Below are 14,859 nucleotides of genomic sequence, written 5' to 3'. Positions count from 1 at the left end.
ATAAAATGAGTCACAATAGATATGCTAAATATTGTAGAAACTTAATTTTCTGTAAAGTTGCTTTGCAACGATTTGTATTGTAAAAAGCGCTATACATATAAACTTGAATTGAATTAAAAAGTCACGGATTTGAACACTTTCCTGGCTGCTGTCCCTGACCTATATTCTTACTTTTTCTGTTAGGCTACTATCTTCCCTGCCACTGGATGCAGAAACACTTTTATAATAATTATTATTCTTGCAAATATTATTTTTTAATATCACAATATGTGGAATAAAGTGGCTGCGTTTAAACTTTTGAAATTTAAGTGTACTTAATATCGATGTAAAAAATTGTAGCGTTGCCTACTTGCATCAACTTATGGCAATGCTGAAAATAAAGCGCTAAATGACATCTAGTGTTAAAAGCTGAAAATTACCAGCAGAAAGCGGCGAGCGTCACAGAGACGTAGATGGGTGATGCACTGTCTCCTACAGACAGACCATAACGTACGGAAGTATCTGAGAACCAATGTCAACAAAAGAGAAGGAGAAAAGGTATGCTAAAGACGAAGTTATAAAACAATATTACCAGTGAAACAAAGCTAAATAACTACGAATGGTTTATTTCATGACATCAGCTCTTAATAGTGGCCTATTATGAAGTAAAGCAAGTTAGCAGGAAGCCAGCTAGCGTTAGCTAAAATCAGGCGAGTGAGAACGGCTGGCTGAAGTCGGAAACCAAACTTTCGGAACAATGCGTTAGTTTAGACGCTGGTCGTCTGGCCTGTTAATTCCATCAAAGACATGTCTTGACTATATGAATAAAATGTCATTTAATAGTTTGACTGTTTCGTATCTAAACAATGCATTGCTACTCTGCCTAGAGTTGCGTCACTGTTGAGAAAAGAGCGAGACAGGAAGTCAGCCTTTTTAAAGACGTTTTACGCGTTTTTATTAGTCAGTCACAGACAATCACGTCTAATTCATATGTTGACATTTGTCGAGGTAACTCCAATGAGTTTCTGATTGAGTCAGTTTTCTGGAAACCAAAAACGAGCTTCGCATTGAGCTCCAGGTCTCATTTGTCGTTTGTGTAAATTATGGTAATTTATTTTTGTCTTCACAGCTGAACACTTCCAACAAGACGCTTTGGTGATGATGGTGCCTGTAATTGTGGCGAGCTGATGGATCTACTGACCATATTTTTTTCCATATTTGTATTTTAATTTGTGTTTTATGAGACAACGACAGTCATTGGCTTGTTAGAATGTCTGTTTCCCGCAGCCTTTACGTTTTATGTGTTTTGTTTTTATCAGGTAAGATATCATGATTTTGTCCTTGAGTGTGTATCACGCATAGACAGAACAAATGTCTTGTTAGCAATCCTTGTTTTTTATGTGATCAACTTTTGTGTCTTTGCTCTGACAGTTCCTTATACTTTGGGGCTGTCCTTCGGTGCTGGTAAGTAAGAGCTTGACATGTCTGAACACTGTTTTAATTCACACCCAATGTCCCAGTTAAATATGCAACATTCCTAACCAGAATAGTCATTGTGAAAGTATTGCAACAAGTATTTAAAGCAATAAAAATACAGAATGCTGATTGGTTTTAAAGTGGCTTCTGTGTGCATCAACTAAGCAAATGACATTAGACAATAGACCTTTTCTCCCAATATGACTGGCTTTTAATTCCTGCTTGAAAGCTTGGGGGTCTTTAGATGTTTTTTATATATTTAAATGAGTATTTTGTTGTTTTATATCCCAGCTTTTCATGTGCAAACTATGTTCTCAAAGAACTCCAATAAATCAAATTCTTAATTTCACATAGAAATTTAAAGACTTTGGGATGTGACACAATTTTAAAGATGTCTTTGCTTTAACTGTCAGTTTCAGGTCGTTGTGATCATTTGCCCAAAATACTAAAATCCAGACAAGGAGAGATTCGTAACTCTGCCCACCATGCCTGGCCTTCCCATCCATCAAACTGCAGTTGGTTGATAACCTCAAAAGTTGGGGAGCGTGTCATCATCAGGTACCAGCAGAATTTTATCGACATTTTTTTGTGATCTTTCATACACCAGAAATCAAAGCAGTAACACTTTTGTTTTTATACAATGTCTTCATTAAATGTGTTACATGTACTTACAGTGATAACAGAAAATTACTCAAAATTACAAGCAACTAACAACCCTAAACCAAATCTGGTTACACTTTATTTTAAGGTGTCCTTATTACAGTGTATTTGTACATTTAAGTAATAAGTAATTTAATAACTATATGTCCTTACTATATGGTTGGGATAAGGGTTTGTCATAGGGTAGTCTCGTGTAGCCAGACCTTTAGACTGACAGCTGAAGGTCTGGAATCCATGGCAGCTTTCATTGGGCAAGGCCTGCCCATGTCATGACTGACATGTCAAACAACCAATTACAGTTTGTTTTTCGTTAAGCGTCATGTTTTGGGGCATGGAAATGTCACCACAATAACAGACTGGCGTGTAAAACTCTTGCATGTATTTGAAAGATTATATGCCGCAAACTTTATATATTTCACATATAATTTTCACATATATTTTCACATAAGTGTATACAAGTATAAGCATTTTCGTTTCCAGGCGGAACATTAAAGAAAACGGATTTCTCCCAGAAATCCTGTCGAATTCAACCAACCGATGATGACTTCAAAACTCCTGAAGTGTTTCCAGTTTTGTGTCCCATATGCATCTGTATTACAAAATATACACATAATTTTCTGCATAGTTCCCCCTTCCGACAAGCCCAGTCTGATCTGATTGGCCAACTGACCCAGTGCATTGTGATTAGCCGAACACCACAAGCACTAATCGGAAATGTAATGCCCATTTCCATAATCGCGAGCTTCATCTTTCCATGAGCTGTTTTAGGGGGGCATGGCAGAGTCATTTAAGACTTTAGTCTTTGCAACTTTACAGAGCTTCTTCATGCACCAAGAGCTTGTAACACTCCAAAGAGAAAGAAACTATTTAAATTGCAACATATGACCCTTTTGAAGCTTTTGTGTTTCGTGATACTGTACAGAATGATATGAATGTAAAATGTGAAGTCAGCTAAATGATGAACGTATCTCAGTTTGTAAATAAGTGAATAAATGGCATTTGTTGTTAACAAGGTGAGAGATTGCTTTGATCCGTACAAAGTAAACAATCCCTTAAATGTGTCATTTGCTTTGTGTCCATCTCTTTTGAAGTTTTTCCCAGTTTGAAATGAGATGCGGGCAGGAATGGGTTTCTGTGGTTCCTCTCACTGGCTCTCCAGCCAAATTCTGTGGTTCTCAGCTTCCAGCACCATTTGAGATGTCAGGGGGAAACATTACAGTGACACACCACTTCTTCCCTCATATCTACCCAGAAACAGGGTTCCATCTTTCATATATTAAAGGTAGAGTGAAACACAGTCCTCTCCTCTCATTGCCTTTATCCAGAGAGACTGTAAAATCCTTTTTTTAAATAGCTTTTTGGTAAGTATTTAACAGGGTTCGTTAATCTTTTCCCAATTTCTCTAGACTCAGGTCCCTGTTTTCCATGGGAATTTGAATGTTACAGTGAACGTTGTCTCCCTGCATCGTGGCGGTGTAACGGACAAGTCGAATGTCTTGGTGTGGGTGATGAGCTTGGCTCTGACGAGGACGGATGTAACTATGTTAGCCCTGAACCACCCATAGATGATGTATGTGGGGGATACTTGGAAGCATTTTATGGTTCGTTTACTCCGCCTGTACAAACAGGACATCCGGTGAAGTGTGTGTGGACGATTGACCCCCAGGATTCACGACCACTCAAATTAGAGCTTCAGCAACTGGAGCTGGGTCCTCAAGACATGATCACAATCACAGACCAGCCCCACGGCACAGGCAACATCATCAAAACAGTGAGTTTCACACTTTGTGTGACAGATGATGTAGCTTGATCAACGCAGATTCCTCTATCCCAATCTTTTTGTTTCTTTTAATTGTCATTCCACTTAGCCCTGTGATAAGTCTTGCACCCCCTCTCATTGGCTATTACAGATCAACGATGTATCCAATAACCAAGCAGTGGAGGTGGAGTCATACACCGGCTTGCTTTCGCTGATTTACCATATGGAGCCTTCAGCGGAAGGGCGGGGCTTTAATGCGACCTATCGCATCAAGGATTACTGCCTTCCATGGGAAGAACTTTGTGGAGGATCAATGGGAGGCTGTTACACTGCAAAGCAGCGTTGTGATGGACACTGGGACTGTCCTGAAACAGGATTGGATGAGGAAGGATGCTGGGGCTGCCCGGCTGGGCACTTCCTGTGTGGGATGGGAGAAATTCATCTGACAGGACGAACAGTGTGTTTCTCGATTCATGATCGTTGCAACTACCAGCTTAATTGTGCGGATGGGACTGATGAAAGGGAATGTACCATCTGTCAGCCTGGGACATTTCACTGCGACAGTGACAGGTTTGTATATGTGCATTAACAAGTATACACTCCTGTAAAAAAAATAAATAATAATAATATATATATAGTACCCTCTTAGTACCCTCCATAAGTATAGGAAAAGTAAAGACTGTTTTGTTTACTGTGGAGTCAAGAAATCTGTAAATATGGTTAAAAGATTAATATGAGACAAAACTACACAATGTCACATTTTATTTTTGGGTGATTCAACACAAAGATGTTTTACCATCTAAGAAGATCATCACTTTTAGAGTTTCATCTCCCTATCTGACGTGAGCATAAGTATTGGAACAGTTGCCTTACTGGTCTTTCTAAGTGTTCAGCTGTGTCCTGTTGCATTCATTCTTAAGATATTAAAAGCAGAGAATGTGTCTTCTCAGTTATATCCATTCCTTCTGCATTCTAAGTCTTGCATTCGATGATGACATACACAAACCAGGATGAAGACTAGGAAGCCGACTCTGAAAGAAAAGCAAGCAACTTGGATGCTAAAAGAAAAGAGGAAGTCAGTTAGAACTATAGGAAAAACAAATGCAAACCTCTGATCAACAGAAGAAATGTAAAGGCAGGATTCTTCATAAATGTGAGCCAGTAGAGTTTTTGAATGGAATTCTTGGATAGATGAGTGATTTGAAAGCAAAAGTGTGGAGAAAAAAGGGAACCGCAAATGATCCTAAGCATACAACATCATCTGTAAAGCTTGGTGGAGGTGGTGTCATGGCATGGGTATGCATGGCTGTCTCTAGAACAGGACCTCTTCATTTTAATGATGATTTAATGTATGATGGCAGTAGCCGAATTAATTTGGAATGGCACAAAATCATCTTGGCTTGCCACCAAACTCATTAGAAAGCAAATCATATTGGATAAGGACAATGACCCAAAACACCCTGCCAGTTCAGTCAAGTACTTTATCAGGGCAAAGACATGTAAAGTCTTAGATTGCCCAAATCAATCTCCAGATTTAAATCCAATTGAAAATTTATTTCACCAGCTGAAGAGACTATAGACAGAAACTCCCCAAAATGGGCAACAGTTGGAATTGGCTGCATTAAAGCCTGGAGAAAAGCATTTCAAAGCATAAGACCAAGAGTCTGGTGATGTCTATGTGCTGCAGACTCACTGCTCTGATTGAATGCAAGGGATCTGCAACTAAATATAAGCTTTTAATCTTTTACATCTCTCTTAAATTCAACTGTTCCAATACTTATGCTCACATCAAATAATGGGATGAACTATCAAAGAGCTGTCCTTTTTATTTGGTAAAACATGTATGTGTCGAAAGACCTAATAATAAAATGTGACATTCTGTAGTTTTGTCGCATATTCATCTTTTAATCATATTTGCAAATGTCTCAACTCATTAATCCAGTCTTCAGGATCACATGAACCTTCAGAAATCATTCTAATATGCTGATTTGTTGCTTAAGATAAATTTCTTATCATCAATGTAGAATTGTTATGTTTAATGTTTTTGTGGAAACCATGATTTATTTTTTAAAATTCTTTAATGAGTAGAAAGTTTAAAAACAGCATTTGTTTTTTGTTTGTTTTAGTTTTTTTTTTTTTTTTTGTTCCTTGCTAAATATATTAATTTCATTAAAAAATATATTACTGACCCAAACCAGGTCCAACCAGATGATTGCCTCTGTGTTTAAAATCTGCCAATGTTTAATAATTGCAACAGGTGTGTGTTTGAGAGCTGGCGCTGTGATGGACAGGTGGACTGTAAGGATGGCACAGATGAGCTTAACTGCACTGTGACCCTGCCCCGAAAAGTCATAACCGCAGCTACCGTTGGAAGCCTAGTTTGTGGACTTCTGCTAGTCATCGCAATGGGCTGCACCTGCAAGCTGTACTCCCTACGCACTCGAGAGTACAGGTAAAACAATCTAAACCAGATAATAACTATTTAATATTAGATGGACGATTCTTAAACAATGTCAGTTATTTTATTTTTTTTAAAGTAGCATCAGTATGTCATTATGTCATAATAGTAGCTTTCAATGACAGTATTTCTGTGTACGGTTTCCTTGTTTTCTCAGCATGTTCGCACCAATCACTCGGCAAGAGGCTGAACTGATCCAGCAGCAGGCCCCGCCCTCTTACGGTCAGCTGATTGCTCAGGGAATCATTCCACCAGTGGAAGACTTCCCTACTGAGAACCCCAATGAGGTAGAAGGCTGGGATCCCTCTTAACTGTTATATTGCATCAAGATAAAAAAACATGTAGTTCATCACGTTTTTTATGTAATAATTTATTATTAATTAAACATAATTAATAACATTTTTATACAATCTTATAAGGAAAAATAGACAAAGTTGGTCCAGGAGCGCCAAAGTCCTGCAATTTAGCTCCAACCCTGAAAAAAAACCTCACATGACTGTAGCTTTAGTATTTAGTACAGCTCTTAAGGACAGCAGCACTCCAGGACCGATGTTGCCTATCTCTGCTATAAAGGTATATATTATTTAAAGAAATTAACATTTTTAAGCAACTTTTATCTGCATTAAGTTGAAAAATGTAAATACATTTATAGTGTTTGATGATCAAATAATTAAATACTGTACTGGAAACAAAATTATCTTTAAGCAGTTGCTTAATATATAAATAAAATATATTAAACAGGAGCCTGCTTTCAACATTGATAATAATAATAATAATAATAATAATAATAATAAAATATTTTCAAAAGTTACTTGAGCACCAAATCAGCATATTAGAATAGTTTCTGAAGGATCATGTAACAGTAATGGTTGCTAAAAAGAAACATTTGCCATCACTGCCATAAATTACATTTTTAAATGTATATTATAATATCAAATTGTTATTTTAAATTGTAATAATACTTGACAGTATTATTGTTTTTACTGTAGTTTTATTAACTAAATTCATCCTGAGTGAGCATAAGAGACTCACTTGTTCTTTTCTTTTTTCTTTTTTATGAACAGAAGTGTTTATAGCCTGTGTTCTCTTATTTGTGTGTTTTTGTGTTGAATTTTTTCACTTTTGCATGTTTTCGTTTCCACAATTCTCTTTTTCTCTGTTTCCCAGTCTGCCTCACTCTCCCTGAGAGGCATACTACAGCTCCTCAGGCAAGACAATGCTTCCACTCTGCGGCGGAGACGCAGGCCTCGGTTTGTCCGCAGAGCTGTGCGCCGCCTACGAAGATGGGGCTTACTTCCTCGACCTGCCCCTAGGACGACACAGACCACCGCCTCTTCCTCCCAACAGACAGAAGCTGCTAATTCTAGCACTGAGCCCGGTCAGTCAAGTTCTGGAGTCTCCTCAGTGGCTACAGGAGCAGCCAGTCAGTCTTTTCCTCAAAAACTAGCTTTATCCCTACAGACAGCAACACAGCAGCAAGCAGAGGCTCCTCCTCCTCCTCCCTCTCCCCCACCTCATTTCTCTATCCAGCCAATCGAAGTCACTGAAACACAACAAACCCCACCCGTCACTGTGCCCCAAAGCAGTCCTTACCTGGCATCTCTCTTCCACAGTCTGGGGTGGAGCATTTCCCGTTTCAGACCCTCACCGTCCCCTACTTCTCTTCCTCTCTCTGCATCTCCCTCTTTTTCCTCTTCTTCCTCTGAAGATGAAGTGCTGCTGATTCCTCTGTCTGATGACACAACCTCTGAAGATGATGTGCCCATGCTAACATGAGCGACTCATTCTTTCCTGTCCTTTTTGGTTCTGTCTTCATCTTGTTCTTGCTCTCCTGGCGTTCTCTTTTCAGCACGTAAGCGTTACCATGTTTGTTTCTTGTGCTGCTTGGTGCCTTAACTTGTATTAGAGCATCTGTTTTCCTGACCTAAGAGAAAAAGTATTGCGTTAATGTGTGTCAGAGATATTTGACAAGCGACTGTGTGCAGACTGTTGTGTTAGTTGTGCACTTATCTAAAGTGTGGATAGACGAACATTTGCACAAAGAGTCTCCCCCAGCTGGCTTACGAAATCTTCCTCTGTGTGATCCTGTGCCGCGATGTTGGTTAAAAAGATTGATTTTAGTTAGAATAGGATTTTTATTATTTTTTTTATTATTATATCTGCAGACATGGTTGTGCGATGTACATACATGTGAGTTTACCTCATAGTGCTACAGGCCACATATTTTATTGTGTGTGTTCCTCAGAAGTGCCTTTGATTGAGCTTCCTGTACATCACTAGACAGTATGTGACTGCGTATGTGCTTGCGCGTATGTGCTTGCACGTAGGGCCAAACACACTTGCACAAACGTTTACACAGATGTAGAACTCATCCTTGCTATGTATATGGTAGTGCATGGCAACTGTGGCAATAACTTAATAATAAAGACTTGTGTGTTGTGAGTGAGTGAGTGTGCGTGTGTGTGTTTATGAGAGAATGAACTAGCTAAAAGTGGTAAGCCACTCAATTTAGACAATCCTTGGAGGTTTCACTCGCACCTCCATATGCACCACCAACCTGAATGACATCACTATATATATATATATATATATATATCTCAATAACTCTAATATGTCTTACATAATGAAAATTTTAGATTTCATTCTTTTCTGGCTCAGTGGACAATAAACGGGCAACCAGTTGTAGTGCCATATCTATAGTCACTTTGTTTCAACTGCTGGTATGATCAATCATTTCACTCCTTTTACCTTGTTGATGTTGTTTTTAATCTATGTATTTTTCAGTGCTGAAATGTTGAACTCTCATCTGCTGAATGGTGATCGCATTAGAAAGACATAGGTGGGAATTATCTTAATTGATGATAGTAGGATGAATTTCACTGTATATATTTGCTAAACCATCTGAAAAATTTGCAAAGATTAAACTGATTTGCACTTTTATTCTTCCTTGTGTGATTTAATGTGTCTACTCTAATGTTATGGCTTAGTTTCTTGTGTTTATGAAAATTGCTGTGAATGTAAAAAAAATAAAATAATAATCTGTAAAGTAATGGTGAATGTGGTCAACACAGATCTAAACATTACTAGAGTGTTTTTTTAGAAAGCTTTGTATGTTCAGACAAGTGTTACAGGTGGAGAAGGTGACTATTCTTTGAAAGGTGAAACAATGAGAGGTGACTGTCTTATTTGCACACCAAAGCCTGCATTGTTAGTCATTGGCTCAGTTTCTTTACATCCTGAGGAGGAATACATGGTCGTTCGGCTCACAAGAGAAAGAGACAAACAGAAATGCAGGTGTCCTAGTTCACTATCTCCAAATACAAGCAGAAGGACTGATACTGTGCTGGTGAGAGATCTATTGATTATTTTTCTCTGTGATAAAAAAGGTTCCATATGTTGTAAATTACATTGGTGTTAAAAACTAATTAATTTAATTTGATCAAAAATGGCTGTAAGACATTTATATTGCTGCATTTAGAAGTCCTCTATTGAACTTTTTGTTCATCAAAGCCCTTAGATGCAACATGATATCCACAAAAAGAACTAAGCAGCAAAGCTTGATTCTACAGTGATAATAACAATAAATGTTTCTTGAGCATAAAATTGGCATATTAGTATGATTTCTGAAGGATCATGTGACTTTTAAGACTGGAGTAATGATACTGATAGAGATTCAGATAACAAAAAAAACATTTGGACGGTCGTGTTAATACTTATATTTAGACTTGTTTCTTTTTCGAAGAAAATTTATTAAAAGTTTATAATTGGTTATAATTTAAAGTATCTCCTATACAAGTTTTTTTTTTCTTTTTTATCATGGATTTTTAATTGCTAATATCACTTAAGGATTTGTAAAATTAATCAATTAATTGTGCTTTTCTTTATCTTTTATAATATAGTAAATAATGCTTTTTAAGTCTCGTATTTGTATTGGCATTTTACTGTTGCCATGGTTTCCATGTACTTGGGAGAAGTGCATCTTTGACCAAGTTCAGAGATCAATCAAAGTTGTGTCCCCGCCCACTGGTCAATACGCCTCTGCTCATTGGTCTATGAGAGAAACTACGTCAGAGGAAAATCCAGCGCCCCACAGTTCGAAACATCAAAGACCTAAAAGAGCAGAGATACATGTGGAATCCATGACGGCTCCACAACCAATCAGAATCAAGATCTGGGTCCCCTCAGAAAGCCCCGCCCTCACAGAATTGGAGTCAGAGAGATTAATGCCTGCCGTCGATGAGGCTGTGGGTGAAGTTTCAAGTTTATTGTCAGGTGTGTGGTGTTTTAATTTGAAGTACAAAAAAAAACATGTATAGTGAAACATAAATACCACATTTATCCCATATTTTCTTTTTAGTAACTTTATGTGGATGTTTTGTTCATAGTGAGGCCAGTTCAACACAGTCTGCTGCTGAACAGAGACATAAACAAATACTGCAAGTTCATCTGGAGAAACAGCAGCACTGTTAACCACATGAAGTATGTTTTACATGTCTTTTACATGCATGTCTATGTGTCTGTTCTGTAAGTAGTAGTAATATGAATCTAGATATTTTCTGACTTAAAAAAATGTGTTATTATAATTAGTCAACCATATGTCATTCTCCTCAGATGTGGCAGAGCCAATGAAAACTACAGATTCGAGAGCTGCCTTGGCGTAATTGTGAGTCTTTTCAGACATAGACACACATTACTCATAATATTGCTCTTATTGCTCAGTCTGGCCTGTTTACAGATCCCAGATGAGCACCTGAATGGCTGTGCTGTTTATCCACATCCTGAGCACCCAGTCCGGACAATGCTGAGGTCAGAGGGGACTGGAGTTCCTGAGACTGACTTCCTGTTGTATGTGTTCACTCACAGCACAGAGAAATGCCAAGCAGAGGTAGAGACGATCACTGGGATTTCTCTCAGATCTGTATATTTTTGTGTTAACCTTGTTTTGCACAGGCAGGTAATTAAGCGAGTGGTGGGCTTGAGTGAACAATTTTTTTAAATGGTCTTTCTATAAAATTGGTCTTGACTAGAATATATGTCTTTAAATAATGACAGTTTTGAATGACAGTTTTTTTTAAAAGGGTCTTCACTAGGGCATAAAATAGTGAGTTTATTACAATTATTGCAGGTTGTCTCACAATATCTGTAATATTTTCCCCCTCTATCTCTTTAGTCTGGTATACTGGCTTATGCTGCTCACTGTCAGAGCGACTCAGAGGGGCATCCTGTGGCTGGGGCCATGATCATCTGTAGAGAGACACTCAGTATGGAAAGATACACACATGAGCATTTTGTGCAGGTGACAGTGAGTGTGTCTGACAAGAGTGAACTGTTGAAAAAACAAAAAACAGAAACATTGAGATTGCATTCACTCTTTGTTATTTTGTTTTGGTACAGACAGTGATCCATGAGCTCTTCCACGTGTTGGGGTTCAGTAAAGATCTCTTCAGCCAATGGAAGGATTGTTCTCTCTCCTCTCAGGGTAGGTAACCCTGCTTTAGTTTTTCCAAATGTTCTTTATGTGAATGGGTATATCTATTAAATATCTATAGAGGTATGGTGTTCATCGTAGCCCTGTTATGTTATGCATTTACTGGTCATCATTGTGTATGTGTTATGAAGCTGGCGTATACTGCTGGTCTCATGGTCAGGTGACCAGCACAGATGAGATGGGCCAGGTTAGACTGTATTCTCCTACTGTGATCAGAGAAATGCAGAAACACCTCAACTCTACCCACCCTGACCTTGGAGCTCCGCTAGAGAACAAGGTACCCACTGCATACAAAACCCTACTGTACCAGTGACATGCCACTGTAATGGTATCATCACGATACCTTGATATATGCCATAATACTTTATGCCATAGTATGTTTATTTTAAAATAATTTTAAATGGTAATAATAGTTAACAATATTACATTTTCTTTTCTGTATTTCAATTGCAGTCTTTGAAAATGTAAAAGACTTCTTTCACAAGTATTATAAATCTTACCGACCCTAAACTTTTGAATGGTAGTGTAAATTATGGCATTTTCAAGGTACCCTAAGGTTTTTAAATAAAAACATGTTACTATAATAACATGCATGTACACAGACTTGTGGAAAAAAGCTATTTTCACTCCTCCTGCTCATTTTTGCGTTGATGATATACCTTTGGTACAGAAAACATATTTCCATTTATACTGTAGCATCTATATTATATATCACTGTTCAAGCTTAGTGTGAACAAAATGCTATATGTTCTATTTTACTTGGTATATACAATATCTATCATTCTGTGTAATTGCATCTACCTTTCTTGATGTAAACATCTGCTGCCTAATGTAAAACACAGATGATATACTTAATGACATCCCCTCCCCATCTTTCTTTCTCTCAGGATGCTGGTTCAGATGGTCTCTCGTCACACTGGGAGACTCGTGTGCTTCAGGGTTCCATTATGGCAGCTTTACTGGTGGAACCGTCACTGATTCGGATCGATCCCATCACACTTGCTGCCCTCCAGGACATGGGCTGGTATTCAGTGAACTTCAGTCGAGCTCAGAGCTTGGTGTGGGGAGAAGGTAAGACGTCCACTGTTGAGTCCATTCTGCTGGTTGACATGCATTAAGATAAATATTATGCACTTGTTGAGGCTAGAGTCAAAACTTTCGTGTCCACTTTCGTGTCCACTGATCTACCATTCCTGGTCTGTTTCTGTTTGTTTTAGGTGAAGGCCATCGGTTTGGGTCGGTCTCTACCTGCAATTCTTCTGCTTTCTTTTGTAAAGACAGGTAATCAAACAAATAATGCTCTTGTGAATAATATTTAAACGTAAAGTATTTAAAGGAAGTTGTATTTTTGCTGTTTTGGAAAGTGGGCTTGTTAAGAAATTGTGGCTTTTGTAAAGTTGTTCAAATATTTCAATAATTTTTATTTTATTTTTAGAGTAAATGTAGTGAATGTGATGCACTGTCTTTGCTTTTCTTCCCAGTGGATTAGGTTGTCATTACCTTCACTTCCACAAGGGGAAGTGTCTTACTGATCAGTACCTGGATGGCTGCCAGATTTTCAAACCCCTGGGTAATGCTGTGAGTCTGCTGTGTTCTGTTTAGAGTTCTCTTTCTCTTTCATAAGTGTCTCACTTTGTTGTCATTATAACTAAACTTCATGTGTAATGCCACTTTTCTCCATCAGAGTGAGTGCTGGAAAGAGGAGAATCAGGGGAGTGGAATGAAAGGGAGTGGAGAGATTTATGGCTCGGACAGCCGCTGTTTTATTTCCAACCTCACCAGACTGGTGCCACATGTTCTCACATCTCACAAAAATATTTATAAATGTTTAAAGATGTCAAATTATACAGTTTTACAACAGTAGATTCACTTTTAAAGGCTGTTTTAATTTTGTAAAAATGTTTTTACATTCCCTTTATTAGAATAACGTGACCAGTAGTGCAGCGGTGGCAGGTCATTGTTACAGACACAGGTGCACAGGAATAAACAAATATCAAATTCGGGTGATGGATTCTGATTGGTTGGATTGTCCAGCAGGAAAGAGCATCGAGGTTTGTGACAAAACTCATTGTGATATGCGTAATGACTTAAACATTTACTGTTTTTTACATAGCACTCGGCTGCCTTTTTATATGTTATTACTTTCTGTCTCCAAATCATGTAGGTGTCTGGTTATCAGGGTTTAATCTTCTGTCCAGACAACAGAATATGTAAATATTCTGATTTAGCTCCTCCTACATCAAGACAAAAGGCAGATGACCTAATAAACGCGGGCACATCCATTGAGAGGTTATTCTAATCTTTTATTTTCAGATCTTAAAACTGTTTTATGTGCAATCTAAATATGTCAACAGTTACAGAATTCAAAACACAACATGTTTCTATGGCAGTTGAGTGTCTCTATAAGTTATTATATCTTTTCTGTATAGTAGTGATGATGTGATGGAGAAAGACATGTCCACTCCTCATCCCAGCTTCATGCATCGCTCCTCCGTCACAGTGTCTGAGGCAGAGGTCATTGTGGCAGCAGTGCTGAGCATCATATCTGCTTTCTCTCTACTGTCTGCTGGAGTGCTCATCTACAGGAAGTGTTCATCAGCCAGGGTCAGAGTACATGCTGCCAGTGAGCCTTCATTCAGGCCACAGACGCCTCCCACCCAATGCATCAGAAGGAACTGATTGTTGAACCAAAAGTGGACAAATAATAGGATTCAAAAAGTAAAAAAAAAAAATATGTACGCGACGAAATACAAAAATAATGACTTTATTCAACAATTTGTCTCCTCTGTCTCTCCACATCAGTCACAACCTCCAGGTTTTCATCCAAAGTATCTTAAATTGTGTTCTGAAGGCAAACTAAGTTTTTACATCATGGGGGTGATTAATATAAAAGAAAAAAATCTGGGGGGATGGAGTAACGTTAACTCTTTAAACACTTTAAAAAATGATTTCTGTTGAAATATCAAAGAACATTTTATAATATTTAAATATTTTTTTGTAATATGTATAGCTTATATAAAAATAAAGCTTAATATTAAT

General features: G+C 37.9%; 2 protein-coding genes across 5 annotated transcripts; both read left to right on the top strand.

The window, feature by feature from the left end:
- Nucleotides 1–422: 422 nt before the first annotated feature.
- lrp10 (low density lipoprotein receptor-related protein 10) lies at nucleotides 423–9,272 on the top strand. Its single transcript, XM_026266945.1, has 10 exons — nucleotides 423–537; nucleotides 1,109–1,298; nucleotides 1,411–1,443; nucleotides 1,869–2,013; nucleotides 3,207–3,397; nucleotides 3,522–3,886; nucleotides 4,026–4,444; nucleotides 6,132–6,326; nucleotides 6,490–6,619; nucleotides 7,500–9,272. The coding sequence occupies exons 2-10, from the start codon at nucleotides 1,250–1,252 to the stop codon at nucleotides 8,106–8,108; spliced, it is 2,136 nt and encodes a 711-aa protein (XP_026122730.1). The 5' UTR covers nucleotides 423–537; nucleotides 1,109–1,249; the 3' UTR covers nucleotides 8,109–9,272.
- Nucleotides 9,273–10,189: 917 nt separating this feature from the next.
- On the top strand, nucleotides 10,190–14,585 carry cirop (ciliated left-right organizer metallopeptidase). Of its 4 annotated transcripts, none has more exons than XM_026266948.1 (14): nucleotides 10,191–10,604; nucleotides 10,718–10,811; nucleotides 10,944–10,995; nucleotides 11,068–11,217; nucleotides 11,503–11,628; nucleotides 11,727–11,811; nucleotides 11,952–12,097; nucleotides 12,708–12,891; nucleotides 13,038–13,101; nucleotides 13,302–13,398; nucleotides 13,505–13,606; nucleotides 13,743–13,871; nucleotides 13,985–14,109; nucleotides 14,253–14,585. In XM_026266948.1, exons 1-14 carry the CDS (start codon nucleotides 10,238–10,240, stop codon nucleotides 14,497–14,499), a joined length of 1,968 nt encoding a protein of 655 aa, XP_026122733.1. In that variant the 5' UTR covers nucleotides 10,191–10,237; the 3' UTR covers nucleotides 14,500–14,585. The 4 variants fall into 4 exon arrangements, 3 of the variants coding, with proteins under 3 accessions (XP_026122733.1, XP_026122731.1, XP_026122734.1); XM_026266946.1 differs by having other exon boundaries at nucleotides 14,250–14,585; XR_003292390.1 differs by lacking the exons at nucleotides 13,985–14,109; nucleotides 14,253–14,585 and having other exon boundaries at nucleotides 10,190–10,604; nucleotides 13,302–13,390; nucleotides 13,743–13,780.
- Nucleotides 14,586–14,859: the final 274 nt, after the last annotated feature.

The sequence above is a fragment of the Carassius auratus genome, chromosome 7, assembly GCF_003368295.1.
Source record: "Carassius auratus strain Wakin chromosome 7, ASM336829v1, whole genome shotgun sequence".
NCBI classification, from domain to species: Eukaryota; Metazoa; Chordata; class Actinopteri; order Cypriniformes; family Cyprinidae; genus Carassius; species Carassius auratus.
This window is presented reverse-complemented; position numbering and strand designations above follow the sequence as displayed.

What these genes read in the sequence shown, in the direction of transcription:
- lrp10 (XM_026266945.1), top strand. Translation starts at nt 1,250, where the DNA reads ATGTCTGTTTCCCGCAGCCTTTACGTTTTATGTGTTTTGTTTTTATCA. An exon ending in CTACGCACTCGAGAGTACAG is followed by an intron (nt 6,327 to 6,489) that starts GTAAAACAATCT and finishes TTGTTTTCTCAG; the next exon opens with CATGTTCGCACCAATCACTC. An exon ending in CTACTGAGAACCCCAATGAG is followed by an intron (nt 6,620 to 7,499) that starts GTAGAAGGCTGG and finishes TCTGTTTCCCAG; the next exon opens with TCTGCCTCACTCTCCCTGAG.
- cirop (XM_026266946.1), top strand. Translation starts at nt 10,238, where the DNA reads ATGCTTTTTAAGTCTCGTATTTGTATTGGCATTTTACTGTTGCCATGG. An exon ending in CACATGAGCATTTTGTGCAG is followed by an intron (nt 11,629 to 11,726) that starts GTGACAGTGAGT and finishes GTTTTGGTACAG; the next exon opens with ACAGTGATCCATGAGCTCTT. An exon ending in GCGGGCACATCCATTGAGAG is followed by an intron (nt 14,110 to 14,249) that starts GTTATTCTAATC and finishes TTTTCTGTATAG; the next exon opens with TAGTGATGATGTGATGGAGA.